Source organism: Astyanax mexicanus, chromosome 24, assembly GCF_023375975.1.
Source record: "Astyanax mexicanus isolate ESR-SI-001 chromosome 24, AstMex3_surface, whole genome shotgun sequence".
In the NCBI taxonomy this organism is placed as follows: domain Eukaryota; kingdom Metazoa; phylum Chordata; class Actinopteri; order Characiformes; family Acestrorhamphidae; genus Astyanax; species Astyanax mexicanus.
The window spans coordinates 3,001,864-3,026,139 of NC_064431.1; the positions used below are offsets into that span (position 1 = coordinate 3,001,864).

Genomic DNA, 24,276 nt, shown 5'->3' on the forward strand with positions numbered 1-24,276 from the left:
GTAGCCGAAGGCAGTGAGGGAACTTTATGCAAATTAATCTGTCCAGAGAGCCCAACTATAAAAACATTTAGTTCTGCTTTCAAGCGTTCCAGAAAAACATGGAAGATAATTATAAATTATAAAGCTAATCATTGCGGTTTCAGGCTTCCCTGTTCTTTATGATCAATACCTGCTGATTTACAGTGACTCAGATTAATACAGCCTGGAGAAAGGTTTTAAAAAATTAAATATATATTTAAATTGGAAATGTTTGCTTTTGTTAGCCTGTATTGCTCCTATATGCTCCTATATATATATATATATATATATATATATATATATATATATATATATATATATATATATATATTTGCTCCTAGACAGTGTTATGAAGCTGAATCGAACATATATTAATTGGTTAATAGCAAATAAAGCTTGTATGAAACCATTTCCCGTTGAAGCGATGGATCAGTGTAAATGTAGTGTTAGGAGATTTTTCTACTTCGGAGGAACCAGGACCAGCCAGCATCAGTTCCAGCACAATCGCCAGCCTGCACTATTTGGTGGGAATGAGATACTAGACGTTCTTTGAGGGACTATTATTTTTACAGTGATATTATTTTAAATATAAAACAAAGCCATAGTCAACACAAAGACATTGATACTTTAGGAGATCTTTGCTGAACTTTGCTGTTCAGTCAGAGTGATGTATGATTTTTCATCGCTGTTTGAACGCTATACAGTGGAAGTTACTGTACATAAGTCAGGCTTAAAACAACTGGCCTAAAATATCAAATGCATATGAAGTGCATCCTATCTGGCCCTCTGCCTCCACTGAGCAGACTGGTTGTGCTGGCTTGGAGATTTCAGTCTCGGCCCAGTTTACACTGGTTTGGATTGGCGGCGGCTGCTGCAGCCACACTGGACGCCGAGGCTTTGGCCGCACTGCCAGCAGCAGAAATGCTCCTTGTGCCAGAACTGCCCGTTCGCTTCCTGATGGAAGATCTCAGTGAAGATCAGCTGCATCAGAGGGAAAAAGAGACGGAGAAAGATGGAAATGAAGAAAAGGGAAGAAAATAGATTAGGATTCCAAGTTTGTTTCCTGTTTTAAATCACATTTCCAAAGGTATTTTGCATGCAAGTCATTATTTACCCAACCAAACAAATCATCATTTTTTTTAAATCTCCCAACATCTGCATAAGCCAGACAGAGCCTAATAAGTAAGACTAATAAGTATGAGAAATAGGAGTCAGATGGAAAGGAATACAGCTTTGGATGCACTCGTGCAAACCAAAATATGGGGGTAAAAACCTCTCAAATAAACACCTTTTCACTTTTTTTATTTTTAACTCGATGAAGCATTCTCATCTATCCTGAAGTGAGTAAATGTGCGGTAGTATTTTTTTTTCTTCACATTTTTCCAGCTCATTTTTTATTTCACCTGTGCCTTGGAAAAGGAGTCCTGGAAAAAAGCTGGATTTATCATGAAAAAGCTGAATAACGACACGTCAAACTCACAACACTGACATAAACCCCGCCCACTAGCAGTTGTTTTAGTGACGTAAACCAGCCAATCAAAGCAAAGCTTATAATTTTTTTTCACAGTCCCAGCATGACAAAAAAAATAGTGTAAAATAATGTGTATTTTTTCCTTATTAAGGAAAAATAACATGGTGGAAAATGTGCTTGTAAAACCAGATGTGAGCATTTCTCAACCCAAGCTAAGTCAAGTATTAATTTATTAATATATTATATACTTAATTATTAGTTACCAACTTAAAATATTTAACAAATTAATTATATGTCACTTTTAAATTTTCAGTGCTGATGGCAATTTCTCAGCAGTTTACCACAAATATTTACCTTTATATGTTTAGGACTGGGCAACATGGCAATATATTTATTTTTTACTTGTGATAAAATATATATTTATTATTATTTTTTTTTAATACAATATTATTTATATAGTTAATATATACACACATAGTTTCACTCATAGACAATTTCATGAGATTGCATATGACGTTCTGTCATGGTATGCTGCAAAAACATTATCAAATTTTATCAAGTGAAATGATCTAATTACAAGGCAACAAATCTTATATTTTTCTCTGATAAGAATTTTTGTCTTACTAAGCACTGTGTTAGTGTAAGTGTCACTCTGGCACCGAAATTGCACCCATCTTGCCCACCATACCTGTGATTTCCAGTCACAAGACTACACTACCCATAACGCACCACTCAGTGACACTCACAATCATATGACGCCTTCAGGAAGTAATTCGCCTGAGTACTAGCACCTGTTGGCTCCTGTTCACTGATTTGTTATGATAGCTTTGATTTTACATCTGCACTTGTCTGAGTTCTAACTAAATATAACAGTAAGATTGTTTTACTTATTTTAGGAATAACGATCTTATTCAGTTTTACTTCAAATGTTCACCTTATTTAAGTAATTTGACTCAAAATAAGCACCAGTCAAGTTATTCTTATTCTTGTGTACACATTTAAGCCACAAACTAAGGTATTCTTGCTTGATTTAAGCTTGTAATTTAATAGATTTACTCGTTTTGAGACTTTGTAATTTCTTTTTTTTAATAAATCTTACTATAAATAAATTAGCTCACCCCTTAATGTAAGCAGTTACGTCCCAGTTTACATAGACTTATCTGTAATTTTTGGCAATGGATTTTTTTTCAGTGTATTCATGTGGTCTCACCTCGTCACAGCCTGCACAGCGGGGTCTGAGGCTCTGGCAGTAATGGCGGCCGCACAGCAGAGTGCCCTTTCTCCAGAAGTAAACCAGGTCCACCAGAGCCTCGCCGCACTCAGCACACACGAAGCAGGTGGGATGCCAGAGCTTCTCATAGCCCGCCCTCTCAGCGTACACCACCGGACTGTCCAGCACCGCCAGCTCCCCACAGCCGCTGCAGTGCTGAGGAGAACACCGACAAACAGTCAGGCAGTCAGGCATAGCAGGGACGCGAATTTAAATTTGACATTTTACTCCTAGGACCTGGCGTCCACATATGTGTCTAGACCACAATGTTAAATTTTGCTCTACGAGGGCCTGGTGTCCTCTTATATGGCCATTATACTGTCACCTAGTGGTGGCAGAAGAGTTAAACACATTTCAGTTTTTATTTTTTTGCACAAATGTAGCTAAAGCTGATACACTGTACACTGTAGAAGTTACATTTCGTTCTTTTCAGAATAATCTCATGTAACCAAAGCCACATTTTTCATAGCAACAACACACAGGCCCCAAACTGAGCATTCTTGTTATGATAAAACAGAAATCAGGCGCAGATGTTCTTTGCTCTGGTTTTAATTATTTTCAGATTGCGACTGCCCTCCATGCCGGAGCCCAGCCCACGTGAAAACCTGAACATGAGGAGGAAGACTGGAAAAAAGGTGGATTTTTTTTCTGCTTGTTAGCTTGTTTATTTACAGGTAACCTTCAGTCCCTGCCCACATGTTCCCGCTTACATCCTGTAAACATAGTCCTGTAAGGTTACTTATGAGCTGGATCATCATGCAGGCAGACCCAGAGACCCAGGAGAACATATCTGCAGCTGGAATTGGAATTGCCAAGTGGTTAGTAGGTGGTTGCTGTGGTGATGCTAAGTGGTTGCTATAGTATGCTATGGTGTTGCAATTCCATTACTTTCACTTGATATAACACTTGGTTGCTATGGTGCTGTTAAGTGGTTGCTATAGTACTCCAGGTGATTATAATAAATATAATGATATTGCTATGATGTTGCTAAGTGGCTACTGTGGTATTTCAGGTGGTTGCTATGGTATTACATTTTCAGATTATTAAACTAACTTTAATATTAGACAAAGATAACCTGAGTAAATAGTAAATACAAAAAGCATTTTGTATGTATTATGATTTTATTTATTAATGGAAAAAAGCAATCCCTATGTGAAAAAGTAACCGCCCCCAACTACTGACCATTCATACCCACAATACACTGAGAAACGTGCACATAAGCAATTAATCAAGGATAGCATATCGTCATACACTCCGCTCCAGCTGCTGACTATAGCTTCCCGTCCGCCTTCCACATGTGTTTCAAACAAACCTCAATCTACACAGGAAACGCACATTTTGTTTGCGCGCTGCATCATAAACCAGACATGCAATGCCCTAAAGCGAAGACTCCACGTGCAGCGAAGACGCAGCTAACCAACAGGAAACTCCAGGGCTGGCCTTCGAGAGACTACATCAGAAAAAAAGACCCGGCGGGATTTTTTTTTTTACAGGCCTATAAAAGTGCCTGAGTACGGCAACTTAAGAGAAGCACTAATTTACACATCCACTGTAAATCACTGCTGAATCCAAACACACAGGCTTTTAAAATACACTCCAGCCCCTCAGTTCACTACGAATCACTCTGATTAATGAAGCCTGAGAAACGTAACATCAAACCACAAAGCTAGTGGCTATGCTAAGCTAACGCTTTATCTTATCTGAGTCCATCAGTATAAATTTGGTGTTTAGTAGCCTATATAATGTTCAACAAAGTCCTGAAATGATACCAGTCTCCTCAGAAGCTCTAGAAGCTCTCAGTTATTTCTAGTCTAATAAGATAAGGCTGCTTTGTTTGATCAGGGAAAACTATTGTTTCTGCAGTATTTCTTGCTTTTTTTCAGGCTGCAGTGGTGTTACATTGTTTCATAACAGAAAATATTTTAATCTTCTACAGATAATATAGCTTCTCTTTTACTGCAGTAAAAGGCAGTCAAAGTGTTTTCTCAGTGATCTAATAGCGATATGTTCACTTAATTTCTTTTAAAATGATTTTCGCTGAATATAGCTTAATTCCACTGTCAGACATGTCAAAATATACAACAATACTGTATAAAAAAACAATATAAAATATAAATATAATATATACAAACATACAACATACTATGTAACCACTTCCGATAAATGGTGTGCTATTCTTCTTCTTCTTCTTCTTCTTCTTCTTCTTATTATTATTATTATTATTATTATTATTATTGTTCATTCATTGTTTTGAGATACCAGACTGTAACTATTTACAGAGTTTCCAGACACTGCATTTAAATAAATACCAGTACTTCTACTACCACTGCAAACAACAACAATAATAATAATATTATCATTCTTATTATATCATATATTATTATTATTATTAGTAGTAGTAGTAGTATTACTATTATTACTATGTTTTGTTTGAATAATACAACTGCTGTATCCAAGTCTTGCTGCTTTTAACATCATTTTAAGCATGTTGTTTAAACAAGAGGGCGAAAAAACGATTGGCTACCCAAAGCAAATGTCTAGTTTCTCTGATTTTGCTATTTATAGGTTTATGTTTGAGTAAAATGAACATTTTTGTTTTATTCTATAAACTACAGACAGCATTTATTTGCAGAAAATGAGAAATGGCTGAGATAACAAAAATACGCAGAGCTTAAGACCTCAAATAATGCACAGAAACCAACTTCATATTCATAAAGTTTTAAGAGTTCAGAAATAATCAATATTTGGTGGAATAACCCTGATTTTAATCATAGTTTTTATGCATCTTGGCATCATGTTCTCCTCCACCAGTCTTACACACTGCTTTTGGATAACTTTATGCTGCTTTACTCCTGGAGCAAAAATTAAGCAGTTTAGCTTGGTTTGATGGCTTGTGATCGTCATTTTTTTTTAAGTGGTCTCTTATTTTTTAGCTGTATATATATATACATATATTTCTGTTTTATTGGCCTAATGATAAAATTGCCCTATCACACAAAAGACATTTTATTTTTCTTGGGTAGCCCTTTTCTGATTGTATTGTTGCCCTCTTGTTTAAACCACAAGCTTTAACAAGCAGCAATATTATATGCTATATTATTACTAGGCAAGGCAATGTATAAAGTGTATTTGTATGCCATCATATACACAGTGGCAAATTAAAGTTTTGAGAATAGTAAAATTAAAAATATATGCATATGGTCACTATTACAGGTGGTTGCTTTAGTATTGCTGAATGGTTGCTATGGTGTTACAGGAGGTTGCTTTGGTGCTGGTAGGTGGTTTCTATAGTGTGGTTAGGTGGTTGATATACAGCGCTACAATGGTATAACTAGGTGCCAGTGCTATAGTGTGCTGTTGCTAGGTGGTAACTATAGTATTGCTAGGTGGTCGCTATGGTATTGCAGATGGTTGCTTTGGTGTTGCTATACCTAGCTCAGCCTCAATCAAGGCCTTAATCAAGCTGTTTGTGCCAAAATCAAAACAAGATCGTTTTACTTCTGCTCGAAAAACAAAGCGAGCGGCAAAGCGACTGCAGCTGTTTATCCAGAACATCTGCCCTGATAAGCAGAAGCAGATAATCAGCAAATTGCAGGTGTTCCTTAAAGACCCTCATCTGTAGTTTAAACTAATTTAAGATAGAAGGGCAGTTTACTGAGACAGCGTGCTCTGGAGTGTCCACTGTGTAACGTAGAGCTGATTCAGTAGGTAAATGGTTACTGCTGCACTGTTACTGGTGTATTCCTGTATATTCTATCCTGATCAAGGTTTAGGAGATCTGCTCTTGAGCTGTTTTGATTCACTCCAGCCCTGCTCGATTTGTTATAGCGGATGTAATAAATGTGTCTAGCTGTTCTACATATTTGAATTCCCCGAGCTCTGTAGTACATGGCATTAATTACGTATAAATCACTGGGCTGAGAAAAGCCTGGCTGCATTTCAGTTCTTTTGGAAAATTGTTGAGATTCACATCACGACGCTGGCGGTTCCGAGTGAGAATGATGGAGGGGTAAAGACAGATAAGGCAGATGAGAGGGCTGTTAAGAGAGAGAGAGAGAGAGGTTTCAGTGTGGGGAATTGAGCAGAAACCAAAAGAGAATCTTGAAGCAATTATAGATTTTCCACTTTTTTTTCTTCCAAAATATGGATCTTGCCTTTTCCTACCTGGCTTAAATCACAATAAGAGAGAAAGCATGTGTTTTTGTGTGTGTGTGTGTGTGTGTGTGTGTGTGTGCACACATGTGCTGCTATAAAATATACAGTACACTAAGTAGCAGAGGTACAAAGTGTGCAAATCTCTGACAGTAAAACGATTAAATTTGATTTTTCTAAAATGATTTAATGCATTACAAAATTCAAGTATCATCTTCTTCAACTAAATTTAATATAGAAATCACTCGTTTACTTCCTAACATGACTGATCACCTGAGTATTGATTTCACCTGTTCACATCACCACTGTATAAATACACCTATGCACTTCAGACACTCACGGCCGAGTATTAAATTTAGTTCCGTCTGTCTGTATTAAACTGTTCTCTTACCTGTGTATTGTTTATTCTGTGTTTGACCTACTTTTGCTATTTTTACTATACTTCTATAAGGTTACTGTCTCACTCCAAATGGTATGTTTGTTACCTTATGCTTTCGTATTTTGGTTTTGATCCTCCCTGTTTGTTTTTTTTACCATGCTGTTGGATTATCTTTTAATAAAAAGATAAATAAACCTCTGTAATTTTTCTATCCTTGTCTCATCCCTGTCTGGCCTTGACAGTAGTTTTCTATACAAAAAGGAAAGCGCAGCGACTCGATTTCAATACATCAGCTCACAGATGCCCTGTGCTGCAGACATCACCATAGGAGTGATGTGGGGAGAGAGCGCCGTCTACCCACCCAGAGGGAGCAGGGGCAATTTTGCTCCCTCTGAGCGCCGGCAGCTTGATGGCAAACAATTCATGAAAGTTAGAAACAGAAGCCATACCCCACATCAAGCAGAGAGGGAAGGCATTAGTTGATAATCGATGACTAATCGGAAAAATAATCAGCAGATTAGTTGACTACTAAAATAATTATTAGTTGCAGCCCTAGTTTCCATTAGCATGATCCCTTTGCATACTCACATATTGGCTCTTCTTGGTGTTCTCCTCCAGTGTACCGTTGGTGGTGGGTTCTGGGTTGGGCTGTTCTTTGGGGCTCTTCTCGTTCTTCTGCTTGCTGCTGTTCTCTTTGGCTGTTCCACCTTCTCCAGGCAGTGCCACCTCCCCGACTCCCAGCGCCTCCTCCTTATAGCTCTTCACAAACTGAGCCATGGCTTTGAGCTCAGCCTCAGACAGGCTGTGGCAGTGCGAGGGGTCCTGATCGTATGCTGGGAGCTGCCTCATCAGCTGCCTGCGTCGGTACAGAGCGCCCTCCGTCCCGGCTACAGGTCGTCTTTCTTCTGGGAGGAACTCCATGTACTGCATGGCCTGGGGAGTAGAGCACACACACACACACACACACATACACACACACACATACACACATACACAAACACACACATAGAGAAAGAGAAAGACAAAGAGAATGAGACAGAGAAACAAAATCTTTAAATTATAAGTTAGAAATGGCAACAACCTGTTTTTTGGCCTAAATGGTTTATTTAGAGCAGTGTGAACTCAAAAGTGCACATACTTTTGGCCACACAGTGTATCTGCCTTGCAAAAGTAGTCACTTATTTTGTTACATTACAACTTGTAATGTATTATTTTATTTTTTTATATCTAATCTAATAAAATGGATCTGCATAAATGGTGTAAGTAATCTAAAAACAAAATGATATAAAACTCTAGACAAATGAGTGAATGCATTTTCACATAATTAGTGAAATAAAGTGATTTATGTTGTTTTTGCGTTTTTATCATATTTACATTTTTCAGATAACAAACACACTTAATAACACACTTAATAAATATAAATATTTTTAAGTTTTTAAATATATATATATATATATTAAAATCCAAACCTGACCCTGGTTTTATATACATATACTAGTGCATCTCAAAAAAAAATTATATCATTATTCAATAGATATATTACACACATATTGATCTATTTTAAGCGATTATTGCTTTTATTTATTTTATTGTTGATGATTCAATGGAAAATGAAAACGCCAAAAATCAGTATCTCAAAAATATAAGACCATTCGGTACTTTTGGCGGTGTGGGCAGTGTGCCAAGTCCTGCTGGAAAATGAAATCCGGAGGGAAGCATGAGGTGCTGTAAGATTTTGTGGGAAAACAAAACTGCACTGACTTAGACTTAATAATAATAAAACACAGTGGATCAACACCAGCAGATGACATGGCTGTTACGTAAATTCATTGAAGCAAAGTATTGCCAACTGAATAGAACACTCTTTCTTACCACCCAATGCCAGGTGTGTGTTATAAAGAGGGGTTGTGTTCTCTGTAATGATGATACTATATGCAATACTTTCAGGATGATCACTGCCATGCCACTAAGTGGAATCAAATCAGAAGAATCTCACAGAAATGCTCTAAAATACTATATAGTAGAAAGCCTTCCCTGGGCAGTAGAGACAGTTACTCCAACAAAAACAGCCTTTATAGCCTTAATTTCAGAAAAAAAATGAATGTAGCTAAAGAAGAAACGCTTGGGCATTTCACCAATTTGGGTCTCTCATCTCTTTATAATGTCAGCAAATAAAAACTCTGCATTGCGTTCGGCTCCGGATTTGTAAAAGCCCTCCATAAACAAGCAGGAATCCCCAGAGATCTCCAATCTGAGACCAGTCTGGCCCAAACATGAAGCGAGCGATGTCTCCAGAGCCCAACCGCCCTAAAACCTGCAGTGTATTATTTATACAGGATAATCTTCTCACAAAGAGCCCTAATAAAGGTAATGTTTCCAAAAAACAGAAGAGTAGAAGACAGGCCATCCATTCATACAGGAGACCCAGAGGAGTTCTCTCTTTCTCTCTCTCTCTCTCTTTTTCTCTCTCTCTCTTTTATACCCGCCACCGACCACAGCAACACTGACTCACTGTTAAACCCTCTTTATGATTGTGTTCAACACCACCGCTTTAATATAAACTTTAAGGGTCATTTAACAGCTTTTATGTGACAAATAAAGAAAAGTCAGCTGCTCCTGGCTGGATTCAGGCAGGATTAATTCAGTCTAGGGGACAGGACACCTTCCTGTCATGTCATACTGAATCTAACCAAGCCTGATTACTGCCAGACCGGTAGAACCAAGAAATCACTTAATTAGAAGCTGTCTGACAACATGAAGCAAAATAAAAGATCTCAAAAAGCAACACAATATACCCTGATCTAAAGAAATTCATCTATCAGTCTGGAAATGGTTACAGAATCATTTCTAAAGCTTTGGGACTCAAGCCACAAAACCGCAGAGAGCGTGACCGGCCTACCGAAATTACTCCAAAAGGGCACGGACAACTCATCTAAAAGGTAATTTAAAAATTGCTTACGATATTTAGTCGGTTTGTTTTTGTCTCATATTAAAGGTCTCATTTAATAGTTTTTTCATTCAGTTTAAAAAGTCTAGTTGTTGAATAAATGCCATGTGAGCAGTTTTTTTGTAAAAAAAAAAAAACAGGTGTTTCTGTATTTCACTGCTTTATTTGACTGAATTAGAGGTCTCTGAAGAAAGACAGGATTTTGGCTCTTGCTAATAAATATTCATACATGCAAACGTAACGCCTCTGATTGGCTAACAGCACTGCAGCAGAGAACGCCTACCTGCCTTCAGCCCACAGTCAATTTTACAGATCTAAAACTTAAAGGACAGAGATACAGACTTAGTTAAAAAAGATATAGCACTGAGTGCTAGGTAATGTTAACATTTTGCTTAACGCCAGACTTTAAGCGAGGCGAGCTCCCCCTGCAGCCGAAAGAAATCTTATTAATACTGCTGTGCCGCTGTTCCCGCAGCATCGATAACGCTTCTTTCAACCAAAGTAACCCTAATAAACTCTTGGGCAGTTTCAACATGTCAAAGCCCCAGAGTCTATACACGCTCTATATCATAAAATCTGACATGAATGGCGCCCTCATTGACCGGTGTTCTGTCGAGTCATGCTACATTGTCAAACTGTGCTTCCCCAGGGTATATTTAAGGTCTCGGTTAAACGCAGAATCCACCGGAGATCCGATTCAAATCAGATAGTTGCTAGTCCTGATTGACTCTTTTTCGGGAACAATTTCTTCTCTTAGCTAGTGCAGACAATGGAAGTAGAAGTTTCAGCTCTTTATGCAGCATACATATACAACTCAGAGAGACCTATTGTATTTCATAAAAAAAAAAAAAAGAAAAAGCGGATTTTAGCGGAAGGAGAACTTTTTTTTTAAGGTTTATTTAAAAATCTAGAAATTTGTGAGTATGATATAAAAAAAACACAAATAAAAGAAATGTTTTGTGCCCAGATTATTCTTATTTACCATCCCTTCAGTATAATACTGCAAAAAAAAAAAACACTGTATACTGATACTGTGCATTAAAAATAGCAGGCTAAATCCTGAAGAAACCAGGCTGTGCTGCTTCCTTTCTTCGCAAGCCTGTAGTTAGAGAGAGCGGACTTGTTGAGTGAGTAAATCAATGTTATGAGTGTCCTGGGCACTATTTAGAAAGAATTCATTCCCTCTGTAAAAGAAAAGAGCCTTGCTTGCTCAGCAGTGGAGCTCTTGGCGTAGCGTACGCTAACAGAGACTTCTCTGTCGCTAAGCTAAGGAGCAACACTCGAGCTCGCCTCAGAATAAATGGATAATTGAGGGTTTTTTCAGCCAGCTGGACAGAAGAACAGAATGGTATGGTTTCTATATAAGCTCAGTCGAGCCAGGTGGCCGTTCAGTATGCTCACAGCTAGGCCTGGGTGATTATCTTCTCTTTATGCTAGCTTTCTGGCAGGTTTTTCGTTCAGAGCCCCGCGGCTAAACGCTGCACCGCAGCCATCCACTGGGTAGCTCTACTGTTCTTCAAGGCATGATGAGGCGCACATTAAAGCGACCACAGACATTCATGAGCCCGCTGAAGGAAAACATCTACGTCGCTCAGCGTGGAGTCTGTGCAGGGAGAACAATGGTGCTACAGTTCTTTTTTTTACTGCTTTTAAGTCGTTTACTGTAAGACGGCCCTGTTACAAATGTGGAGAGGTAATTGTGATAGGCTATCTGTAACAGCAGCCCCAGCACAGCATGAAGATCTTGTTGGAAATCTCTCTAAAACCAGTGGTTTGGGCATTCTCGGTTCAAATTCGCTCTTAAAATGGTTGGAAAAAACAGTAGTGACAGAACTTTTGGGTATACAGTCATTTAAAAAAAGGGACATCTCATGAAATCCTTTAAATAATTTTAAGAAATCGTTTCTTAAGCGTGATAAGCAATACTTCATCAGTGTACTCAGTTTACTAGCTATTAGCTGCCTCTTCACAAACTGGTTGTTTTCCTGTAAAAATATACAAGTAAGCTGTACAGGACTAGGATAGTAACGTTTGCTGAGCTTCTGTACTTAGCATTAGCATTTGTTTGTTCACCAAAAGACAGTCTGCCTTTCACTTACATGGGATTTACTGTGAATTTCTGTGACTAAAAAAGGATTTAAATTAATATAATACTGTCAAATTAGTAGTGCTACAGGCTAGGCATCAATCAAACACTGTTTGAGTCATAAAGCAACCGTGCTGGTGCCATATGTGACAGAATGAGAATAAGAATGAGATATTAACTGTAAAAAGTATAATTTGTTATGTTGACTAGTTTCATTTTCCTTTATCTCTTTTCCTTGTCTTACTTATTTCTCTCTACCTATTGCTGCACTTCCTGTCTCCTTCGTTTCAAATTTAAAGCCCTCAAGCAAAAGGCAAATTCAAGACAGTTTAATCCAATTCTAAGCAGCAACAGCATAAAGTATATACTATAAAGTATATATATATATATATATTTTTTTTTACCATATGTTAGGGCTGGGCGATATGGAAAAAAATCTTATTACGATATAGTTTTTCATATCAGCCGATATCGATATGTATCACGATATAAATCAAATCACTTTCTGTTACACTTTTAAATTAATTTTAAAAAGGGGACAAATATATAAACTAAAAAATATGTAAGACCCTTTACATTATATGTCTGTTTAATTTAAATTGCAATAACACTTTATTTATTTTTATAAAATTATATTTAATCAAAAGATCATTCCCCTCCCTGAATGCAGGCAACTACATAAAGCAAAATACAAGAGTATATCACAGTGTTCATTTTGACAGGTGATTTTGATACAGTCTTAGTCTTTTCACTAAAATGTATAATAGTTTTAGTTACATTTTAGTCTATCGGATATTATTAGTTTTAGTCAGATTTCAGTCTAGTTTAATTTTGGTCATATAAAAAGTATGTATTACATATGTTTTACTGTTTTTCTATTTTCTATTTGTTGTAATTTTAGATAATTTACTGCTTATGTTTTTTTTTAAATAAGAGCCTTTAGTTTTTTTTACATTTAAATTAAGCTAACATTTAAATATTTTAAAAAAAGTGGCCTATAATGGAGGTGGGAGGAATAAAGTCAAGTTTCTGAAATGATCCACTTCTACTGCAGTACAGATTTATACTAACATTACTGGCTTTCAGTAGACTAGACTTACATTACTTAAGTGTATTTAAAACTCCAGTTCAGTAACAGCAATGTTTAGCTCAGTTCAAATACAGCTAGACAGATTATATAATCTCCTGTATTTAGTAAAATATCCAGCATAACAGACTCTCTATCTGTTAAAAACTATAAAACACAAAGACAGAGGAGAATGCTGCCCTCAGGGTTTTCTAACAGAAACAGTGAGAGTTAGGAAAAAAGATGGAAAGTGCTTCCTTTCTGTGTGTTTATATACTAACCCCTCACTCGTGCTGAAGTTAACCTTAATTTACACGAAACGTGGATTAACACGGCTAACGTGCGTTACCCATTAGTTTATTAGAATGTAAAAAGCAGTGAAAGCATCTTAGCTAATGATGACAGATTGCACAGATCCCTTTTACACCTAAACATCGCTAACTTTAAACTGGAGACAAGCTAATCTAACTAGCAGCAAACAGAGCAGCGTTTACCTGCCTTCAGAAATCTGAACAAGCTCACCTCTCTAAATATCTTGGAGACGCATGCCTCATATTTAAAAGGTGAGTTTTCCAGTGTAGCGCCGCTGAATAGTATAAATGAAGTTTATCCAGTAAATGGGAGAGAAGGAGCCGCTATGTGAGGAGTTCAGAGTGGAGGGGCTCGGGGGGTGGGGCGGAGGGGGATGGTGGAGAGGGGAGGGGAGGGGTTGTACTGGGCTGAGCAGCAGTTCAGCGTGCTGCCTGATCTCGTGCTGCGCCTTTTCACAACGCTACTTAAACGGGAAATAGAAAATTTAGTTTATCGAATTTCTCGCCCCGACTTATCGCGATATATAGTTTCCTCGATAACTATCGATATCGTTTTATCGCCCAGCACTACCATATGTACAGATAAACTAAATGTTTAAGGTTCAAGTAATAGAGGCTCCTCTTTTGTTGTGCAAATCAAAATCAAACACTTGTTCAATTAACGTACATCTCATCTGACATCCATCATGGTGGCATGGTAGGTTTGCAACCCACTAATCAGGTTATCACTCAGCATCGCTTGAGTACTAATCATTGTCACCTGTTTCTTTTTTATTTTACCTCGTGCACTGCACTGTATATAAACATGTCTTTGCAAAGTATTGCCAACCTCGCTAGCTCTGAGTAGCTTACATGTTGTTGTTTTTTTATATGACTAATTCTTGCCATTTTGTTTTGTTTGCTGGTTGGTTTTAGCTTTCTAGGTTATTTTTCTTCTATCTAGTCTGCACTAATCAACCCAAAGTATCATTTTACATCCGTGAGCATCTGGTTTGTTAGACTAATCCTCACACAAATTACCATATGCCTAAATATGTACAACTACTGTATATGTGACCTTCTAGGCTAGGCCTTCTCAGCTATATCAAATAGACTCAAACATCAAGTCCAAATTCCTCCACGGTCATTCTGTCAGGCCAGTGATTGAGAACAAAGCTCCCCGACACAACTGGATCTCAGGATGGGAAAAGGCATGGGGATGAAACTCAGCTTCCCTTTCCCCCGAGGGACGAAAGTCCTTCACTCCGGCACACAGCGGACACACTTCCTGGCTGCCGGGAGCGGAACAGTACAGCAGGGCTCGCTGCCAGGCCTCTAACCCACTGCATATTGCCAATGGCCCAACTGGAAGGACCAATCATAGCATTAAAATCCCTCCCAAACACCACCACCAACCTCACAACCTCCACCTCCCCGACAACAGAGCGTCCAGACAGCCTGCATTACAGCTCAGTATAAGAATAGGAGCAGGACAGCCAGGCTTTGTGATGGGAAAAGGTCAGCTTCATTCCTCCACAAAGCGAAGCGTCCTGTTCCAGGGTTTAGGCCAGCAGATTTTAGCATTGTCCTGATATTTATAACGTTATTAAACTCCTAAAAATAAAGGTGCTTCAACTGCTCCTCTGATGGTCTTTCAATGTAAGAGTAGAACCTCTGTGTGGTGAGCTGTTTAAACCATTAAGCGGTTCTTCAAAACTCACAGAGCTCGATTACAAATCATAGGAATGCGCTGAATATTTGACAACCAACATTTTTCAGACAAAAATAGCAAAAGACGAAAAAAAAAACAATTTTTGTGAAGCCGAGCACTGAGCGAGGTCTATTTTAGCCAGACTATCCTGTGGGTTGCCTGGAACAAACAAAACAAAGACTGGCCGTCTCGTTCATTATGTAACAGTAACACCAGTGCCCCTCTCTTGATCCCCTGTCATGAGGGTGGAGGCTTTCCTTTGTTTAGCGCAGTAAGAATGAACAGCTGCAAGTGAATTTTTACAGCTATGCCAACACTCACTTAATATATCACAGTGGATCAACACCAGCAGATGACAGACATGTCTCTCTAAACCATCACTGATCATCAGTAAATTTCATTTGTAAATCAAGGGAGCAGAGTTTCCACAATCAGTGATGGTTTGGAGAGTCATGTCTGTCATCTGCTGGTGTTGATCCACTGTGTTTTATTATCAAGTCTAAAGTCAGTGCAGTTTTGTTTTCCCACAAAATCTTACAGCACTTCATATCTTACAGCTTCCCTCTGCTACTGACAACTTTTATGGAGATGTGGATTTCATTTTCCAGCAGGATTTGGCACACTGCCCACACTGCCAAAAGTTCTTGTATAATGTTCTAATTTGCTGAGACACTGATTTTTGGGTTTTCATTGGCTGTAAGCTTCATAATCATCAACAATAAAAGAATTAAACGCTTAAAACAGATCACTCTGTGTGTTTAATACATCTATATAATATATGAGTTTCACATTTGAACTGAAATAAAGTAATTGAGTTTTTTTGAGATGCACAGGTATTTTATTATTTTAGAATGTGTATTGTATATAAATAAAACTCTTTGTATTTACCAGTCTTTGCAAAGTATTGCCAACCTCGCTAGCTGAGTACTGAGTGCTGGTGTATATTTGATAACTCGCTTTGACAAGTTGCTGATGTTGGGCCCTCAAGCAAGGTCCTTAACCCTTGACCCTCACTACTCCCTAGATGCCACAGCCCTCCAGGCACATTTGCTCACAATTTTACTGTGTGTGTGTTTTTGCTTAATAGTCTGTATTTGTGTCCATAGCCATTTGTGTCCAACATATATATATATATATATATATATATATGAATATAGTGAATATGTTTTTCTTTTCTACAGCTCTGGAAAAAAATAAAAGAGCACTTAAAAATGATGAGTTTCTTTGATTTTACCAAATTGAAAACCTCTGGAATATAATCAAGAGGAAGATGAATGATCACAAACCATCAAACCACCAAACTGAACTGCTTGAATTTCTGCACCAGGAGTAAAGCAGCATAAAGTTATCCAAAAGCAGTGTGTAAGACTGGTGGAGGAGAACATGATGCCAAGATGCATGAAAACTGTGATTAAAAACCAACCAGGGTTTATTCCACCAAATACTGATTTCTGAACTCTTAAAACTTTATGAATATGAACTTGTTGTTTTCTTTGCATTATTTAAGGTCTGAAAGTTCTGCATCATTTTTGTTATTTTAATCATTTCTCATTTTCTGCAAATAAATGCTTTTCTTTTGTGACTGGAAAAATAACTGCCCACCTGGTGGCACTGCAGGTATGTAGTTATTGTACTTTGAGCTAACTGTGATGGAACATTAATAGAAGACAATAGAAGACAAGTCTTTCTTTGATTTTCTCTCACCAGTTTCTGGGTAAGGCCCGGTGGAGCCCAGTCGTAGGTGATGGTGTTGAAGGTGGGGTCCTTGCGCGACACCACAGGGTTGGTGATGATCATGCGGTTGCGTTTGTACACCCTGAGGCCATCTCCGCCCTTCACTTTGGCCGTCAGGTGGGCGTATTTGGAGTCGGCCAACAGTCCGCCCATCTTGCGGTCGTCCTCGACGTCTGAGCTGGGGGCGTGGTCTTCCTGGCTGCAGTGGCACTGTGTGCAGGCTTTCCTGTTGGAGAATAAATGGATAAATCGTCCGTTTCTTTGCTTGTTGGACCTATTTTGGTGCTGGGTAACTGGGAAGATACTTAGCCAATTGAATAGATAGGCGCACTTAAAATCCTAAAATTTTCCCAAAAATCATTAGTGCACCTTATAATTCGGTGCGCCTTATGTATGAATTTTACCAGTCAGGTATTAACGAGCAGTAAAGCCACTCTTTCTCTGTTCAGAGGCAAATATATCGGACTGTAGCCTGTTGTTAACCCCTGGCTAGCACTACTGGAGCACCATTAGCATTAGCCACTAACCACACTAAGCGCTAGCTCTTTTGCTGTTCAGAGGTGAGTATGTTGGACTGTAGCCTGTGTGTTACCTGTGTTAAAATAAAGTACATGGGACGAACTGCAAGCTAACACTCAGGGTTCCTCAGTGTAGCACTGTCGGGCGGCAGACGCTAATGCTGCTGCACCCAGCCTTAGTGGAAATCTGGAAATCTAACTTAAACTTACTGTAAATAAATGGAAGTGCTTTTCTCACCCAAATAATCAGCTTTCGGGAGCGAAATCGGTGTAGATTAATATCCAGTGCTCGTCTGACTTATTTTTTAAGAATTAAGAAGTAAAAAACATGGCAACACCCCTGTTCCTTACTAGTGTCGCTGTAAATAACTTCACTAACATCATGAGCTACATCAACTGCCAGCTTCTAAGCAATAAATAATTGAACTTTTGTTATAATTGCTTTGATATTTGTTATAATTACACCCTACAAAATGAGCCTACAAAGCCCTGAGGGATCAAAGCACAGAGTAAACAAGAAAATGCATTTCCATTGTCGACAGCTTACACGATCTGCACTTAGCGGCGCTCAGCTTATATCAGATCAAGTGCAATAACCTTTTACAAACGTTTCCGTTTGCTCCGGCTCGCCGTCTTATTTGTCACAAATCGTCTTTCAAGCCTGCGGAAATCTAAACAGAGACGCCCACAAAGGGTGGCGACGAGCTCGCGGCGAATCGAGCCCTGCATTCTGCAAACGTCGAGGGAACAGAGCGAGAGGGAGGGAGGGAGGGCCGGGAAGCCCTTTCCTCATTTTCTTTACGTTTTTAGCAGAGAGAATAAATCACCTCCAGGAATGTGGCAGGAATCCAGAGCAGATCCCTTTACATGTCAGACACACCGCACCCCGTCCTGCTGGCGGCTGCCCCACTGACATCTGGGGGGAACAAAGAAAAGAAAAGCCAGAGGCAAAAAAGAGAGAGAAAAAAAAAAGAGAAAAGAGAGAGAGGGGAGAGAATTATTATTCAGGGAATGGCAACAAAGAGAAAGATCTTTACCCTGCAGAAAGAAACCGCTCGGGTCCACCTCATGAATCTGAATCAGACACAAATCTCTCTTTACAGTACGATGATCACGTTCAGTTTTCGTAAAATATCTAATTTCATACTAGTGTTTATACCTTGTCCAAAACACTGCACTATTTCACACTTTTCAGCAGCAGAGAAATCATTTTTTTTGTTCCCATATTGCTTGAAACCTGTGGCCTGTGACCCTGCACTGTGAATGTTAACATGTTGTGTTCAATAAAACCATGCACACATATAATTTTAGTGTGGTATTAGTTTAAGCAGACTGTGTTTGTCTATTGTTGTGACTTGGATGAAGATCAGAACACATTTAATGATTCATTTATGCAGAAATGCAAGTAATCCCAAAGGGTTCACATACTTTTTTTTTGCAACTGTATACTGTAATACTACCTCTATAATAAGACGGCTTGTTATATAGGAAGCTAAGCCAAATCTGAATATGCTGAAATCCTCTTTTTAAATAGATTGTCTTATTTCACATTTATACAGTTTGTGGGATGGTAGACACTCCTAATCCTTAAATACTGTATATTGTCATGGTATGTACAGAATGGCAGACACGTGCAGATACTGATAAAATCAAAATGTGTTTATTATAAGAATAAACAGATGTAATCAGCGTCGATACAGAGAAATGGGTGATCACCAGTAAACAGAGTAATGAAGGCAAAACCATACCAGAAACGATAACCAGTCCAGAGTTCATACACGAGCAATCCAGTATCAGAGGTAATCCAAGAGGCAGTAGTGAAAACACAGTCCAAGTCATACACAAACAATCCAGTATCAGAGGCAAAGGCAATAATCGGCGTCGAGAAAACAAAAGCAAGGTCATACACAAAGTAAACTGAGACAAGAGATAAAGTAACACTTTGTAAAGAGGAGAACCTACAATACGCGGCGTGGTAGTCTGTTTGGCGTGCACCTTTATAGTGCCAGTAATCAGTATTCGGGACTTCCTGGAGGAAGCAGGTGAGGTGTCACGTGATCAGGTGAGTGCGTGATGTCAGCGGGTGGTGCATTCTGGGTAGTGTAGTTGTTGACCTGAGAACCTCCGTTAGAGCTTGGTGTGGAAGGGACAGAGGAGCTAACAGCACCAGACGTGACATATATACAGTACCAGTCAAAGTTTGGATACACCTTAAAATTTAATATGTAGTAGTTTTTTTTTATTATTTTAAAATGTTCTGGGTTGTAGATTGATACTAATGTCATCAAAAAATGGTTAAACAAAGCAGAATATGGTTTATATTTTAGATACTTTTAAGTAGCTCCTTTGCTCAGTCAGCTTTTTGAGGTAGAGTCAAGTGGAATGGTTAACATGCTTTCAGTTAACAGCTGTGCTGAACTCGTCAAGAGTTAATTACTTGAATTTATTGTAACTTTTTTTTAAGAACTTTAAAGTGCAATCCCCAGGAGCAGTCGGAAAGACTAGCAAACACTATGTTCATTGTGATGCTGAAACTGGCACTCATCAGGAGCAGCCCAGGTAAGGAAGAGCAAGAGTTACCTTTGTTTCACAGGATACGATTATCAGAGTTACCAGCATCAGAATAGTCTGGATGACTTCAGTATAGGGATGGATGACAAGGCGCTAAAATAATATCACAATATTTCATGGTATTTTCGTGATAATGATACTCTTGGTGATATGACAAAACACTGAATAAAAAATATATATTTGAAAAATACACTACAATAACAAAATGAATAACTAAGATATTTAAAAAATACAAAAAAAAAATCAGATTTGTAGCAGAAGTTAATGATCCAGAATGTCATGATACTAATAATAACACACTCCAGATATCTCCATATATCCAGGATTAAAGTAAAATAAATTATATTGGACAGATATAATCTTAAAGTCTTAAGTAGATATATAATGGGAAATATGCACAGTGTGATTTTTTTTTAATTTGGCTAAAAACAGTAAAAAAGTATAACCCTGATGTGATAATTAGGGGTGGGTCGATAATTAGTCGGTGGCACGATATTTTTAGTATAATATCGTTTACGATATTCAAAAATGTTGGCGATATTATTGAGTACAAGGGGTGTGCCATATCATATCGTACGCGATAATATCACCAACATTTTTTAATATCGTGAGCGATATGATACCCTGAAATTTCAAAGAGTTCCTAAACTAATAATAAAAAAAAATAAATAAAAAAAAAGGTTCCTAGGGTTCTTAACATGATTAAGCTCTATGTATCTCTTGATCCTAGTCTACAAACTAGCTTTGGATATCTTAAGTAACTTTGAAGCACTGTTGTAAGTCGCTCTGGATAAGGGCGTCTGCTAAATACCATAAATGTAAATGTAAATGTAAATATCGTGCCATATCGTCCACCCCTAATTATCACATCAGGTTACTACTTTATTTACTGTTTTTAGCAAAAGGAAAAATTCACACTGCTCTAATTTCCCATTATATATCAGTATAAACAGTATCATTTACTTTACTTTAATCCTGGATATATGGAGATATTTGGAGTGTGTTATTATTAGTATCATGACCTCATTCTGAATCATTGACTTCTGTTACAAATCTGATAAAATTCTTTTTTTTTTCTGGGGAAAGGGCGGGGCTACAAATTACAGACACGTGACGGAAAATTACAGGGGAAACACACTGGGAAATGGAGCGAGGGCGTGACACCATGAAATATTGTGACATTATTTTAGGGCCATATCGCCCACCCTTATTGAGTACGATACGTTATGTAGGAAAAAATAAAACAAATAAAATCACTGAATGAGAAGGTGTGTCCAATCTTTGGACTGGTACCTTTGGCTGTATGTAAACTGAAAAAAGTACCTAATATTGGTTCATTATATATTTAACTTTAATTTCCTTTCCAGTCGTTACTGCTGGACTCTTTTTCTTATTGGAATTATTGCTCCGAATTTGTTTTGACAGTTGAGCCACCAGACAGTCATTCATTCACAGCCAGACGAGCTGAACATCAGGCTGATGAAAACTCCAGATCTGCAGTGTAACAGAAGTTACTGTCTGATCACATTTCACTCATACGCTGTAAAAGTCAGGAGAGGAGAGGTACTGCTGGTGACTCAGGCATGCCGGGACACAGATTCATACTGGTCCAGACACACACTGAGTGTGTCACAAAGCAGCGCAACACACACACACACTCACACACACTGACACATTCAAGTGTGCATGACAGCACTTGGAAGCAGAGCTCTCCCATGACTGTGATGATATCATTAACCTCCCAGACCTCCCTGTTATCTGTAATTCTGACTGTGTGTCACCACCACACACCAATCAAGCGTTACATTATGACCACCTCCCTGCTTCTGCACCTATTATTCACTTTTAAGTAAAGAAAAAAAATGACTTTACTTAATAAACTTAATAACTTTGAAAGTGCAATCCTCAATCACAGTCACAAAGTCTATCAAACATGTTATGAGGATGAAACAGGCACTCATCAGGACCGTCTCAGGAAAGAAAGAGCAAGAGTTAGCTCTGTTTTACAGGATAAGTTTATCAGAGTTATCAACCTCAGAATAGCTACAGGACACTACCCATAGGACGCTACCCACAGGAACTACTGAACTGAGTAAAGAAAAAAAAAATTAAGTAAAACTTTAAGAAATAAAGGTTCGTCAATCCAAAACATTTCAAAAACTCTAAAAGTGCAATCCTCAATCACAGTCACAAAGTCCATCCAACTCCTCATGATGATGAAATTGGCATTCATCAGGAACACCCCGGGAATGGAAGAGCAAGAGTTAGTTCTGTTTCACAGAATAAGTTCATTAGAGTTATCAGTCTCAGAAGCTACCGGACACTTCCCAAAAGACACTACCCACAGGACTGTGCCTACAGGACACTGTCCACAGAACACTGACCCAAGGCTGTTGCCCACAGGGTGCTACCCACAGGACACTGCCCACAGGGTGCTGCCTATAGGGCACTACCTACAAACCACTGCATACAGGATGCTGCCCACAGGATGCTGCACAGAGGATGCTGCACACAGGACGCTGCCTACAGGACACTACCTACAGGACGCTACCTACAGGATGCTGCCTACAGGACGCTACCCACAGGATGCAGCATACAGGACACTACCCACAGGACGCTGCTTACAGGACGCTGCCTACAGGGCACTACCTACAGGACACTGCCTACAGGACTCTGCATACAGGACACTGCCCACAGAACGCTGCCGCAAGGGCACTGCCCACAGGACGCTACCCACAGGATGCTGCCTATAGGACACTACCCACAGGATGTTACCCACAGGTCGCTGTCCACAGGATGCTGCCTACAGGACCACTGCATACAGGACACTGCATACAGGACACTGCTCACAGGCACTACTAAACTAAGTAAAGAAAAAAATATTTAAGAAATAAAGGTCAGTCAATCCGAAACATTTCAAAAAAGTTAATCAGAGTTACCAGTCCCAAAATAGCTACAGGACACTAGCTACAGGACACTACTCACAGGACGCTGCCTACAAGATGCTGCACACAGGATGCTGCCTAAAAGGAACTACCCACAGCGCCGGATCCCCTGCTCTGATACCTCAGCTAACAAACACCTGGGCTGACCAACAGTACTTTGGGAGAGATGTGTGGAGAGAGAGTAGCCAATTGTGCTCTCTCAGACTCCGGCTGCTGATGCATGGCCCGGGGTTCGAACCAGCAATCCTCAAATAGTAGTGGCAGCCCTTAATTAACTCATTTTAACCTGTTTGTTAAGCCTAACGCTTGCAGTTCTGCTCGTTAGCAGTTAGCATCTGTGTGCTAGCAGTTAGCTAAGTGCTAAGAGAGCTCTGTCCTCTGTCTTTACCCGTAAAGGACAGTGTGAGGGGACAGATAAATAAAAACACGATCTCCCAGCCTCGTCTCTCTCCGTCCCTCACTGAGGTTGTTTGGCAATAGCTGCTCCATCAACACGTCCAGAACCCCAGCAGGTCTCTCATCACCACACCAGCATGAGTCCCACTGGGAATATCCCCCTGTAAAGACTGCGGATTAATCCCGGTGATGAAGGGTCGGGAAAAATAGCATCATGAAAACAGAGGGCAAACAAAACACCAGCACTTCACACATCCACCCTGCTAAAGCCCTTTATACGCTTCTCAGAATCGAAGGGTTACCTCATGGTTCCTGAGATAAACAGATGAAACATGTGATAAAAAAGTCTATTTGTGGATTAAATCAAATTAGACACTGCTGCTGAAGAAACACTACATCACTTATATTTTACATATTATTATACAGCTCTGGAAAAAATAAGAGATCATTTAAAAATTATGAGTTTCTTTGATTTTACCAAATTGAAACCTCTGGAATATAATCAAGAGGAATTATCAAGCAAAACTGCTTGAATTTTTGCAACAAGAGTGCAGGCATAAAGTTATCCAAAAGCAGTGTGTAAGACTGGTGGAGGAGAACATGCCAACAAAATCCATGAAAACTGTGATTAAAAACCAGGGTTATTCCACCAAATATTGATTTCTGAACTCTTAAAACTTGATGAATATTAACTTGTTTTCTCTGCATTATTTGAAGTCTGA

General features: G+C 38.8%; 1 protein-coding gene across 1 annotated transcript in view; it reads right to left on the reverse strand.

Moving 5' to 3' along the window:
* Positions 1-349: 349 nt before the first annotated feature.
* Positions 350-24,276, reverse strand: part of lmcd1 (LIM and cysteine-rich domains 1) — a 29,140-nt gene continuing 5,213 nt past the window's right edge. The window contains exons 2-6 of the mRNA XM_007251485.4: positions 18,470-18,558; positions 17,095-17,350; positions 7,879-8,223; positions 2,700-2,915; positions 350-999 (exon numbers count right to left, since the gene is read on the reverse strand). Of these exons, the coding sequence (XP_007251547.3) occupies positions 862-999; positions 2,700-2,915; positions 7,879-8,223; positions 17,095-17,350; positions 18,470-18,558 (1,044 nt within the window). The 3' untranslated portion in view covers positions 350-861. The remainder of the gene's footprint in view (positions 1,000-2,699; positions 2,916-7,878; positions 8,224-17,094; positions 17,351-18,469; positions 18,559-24,276) is intronic.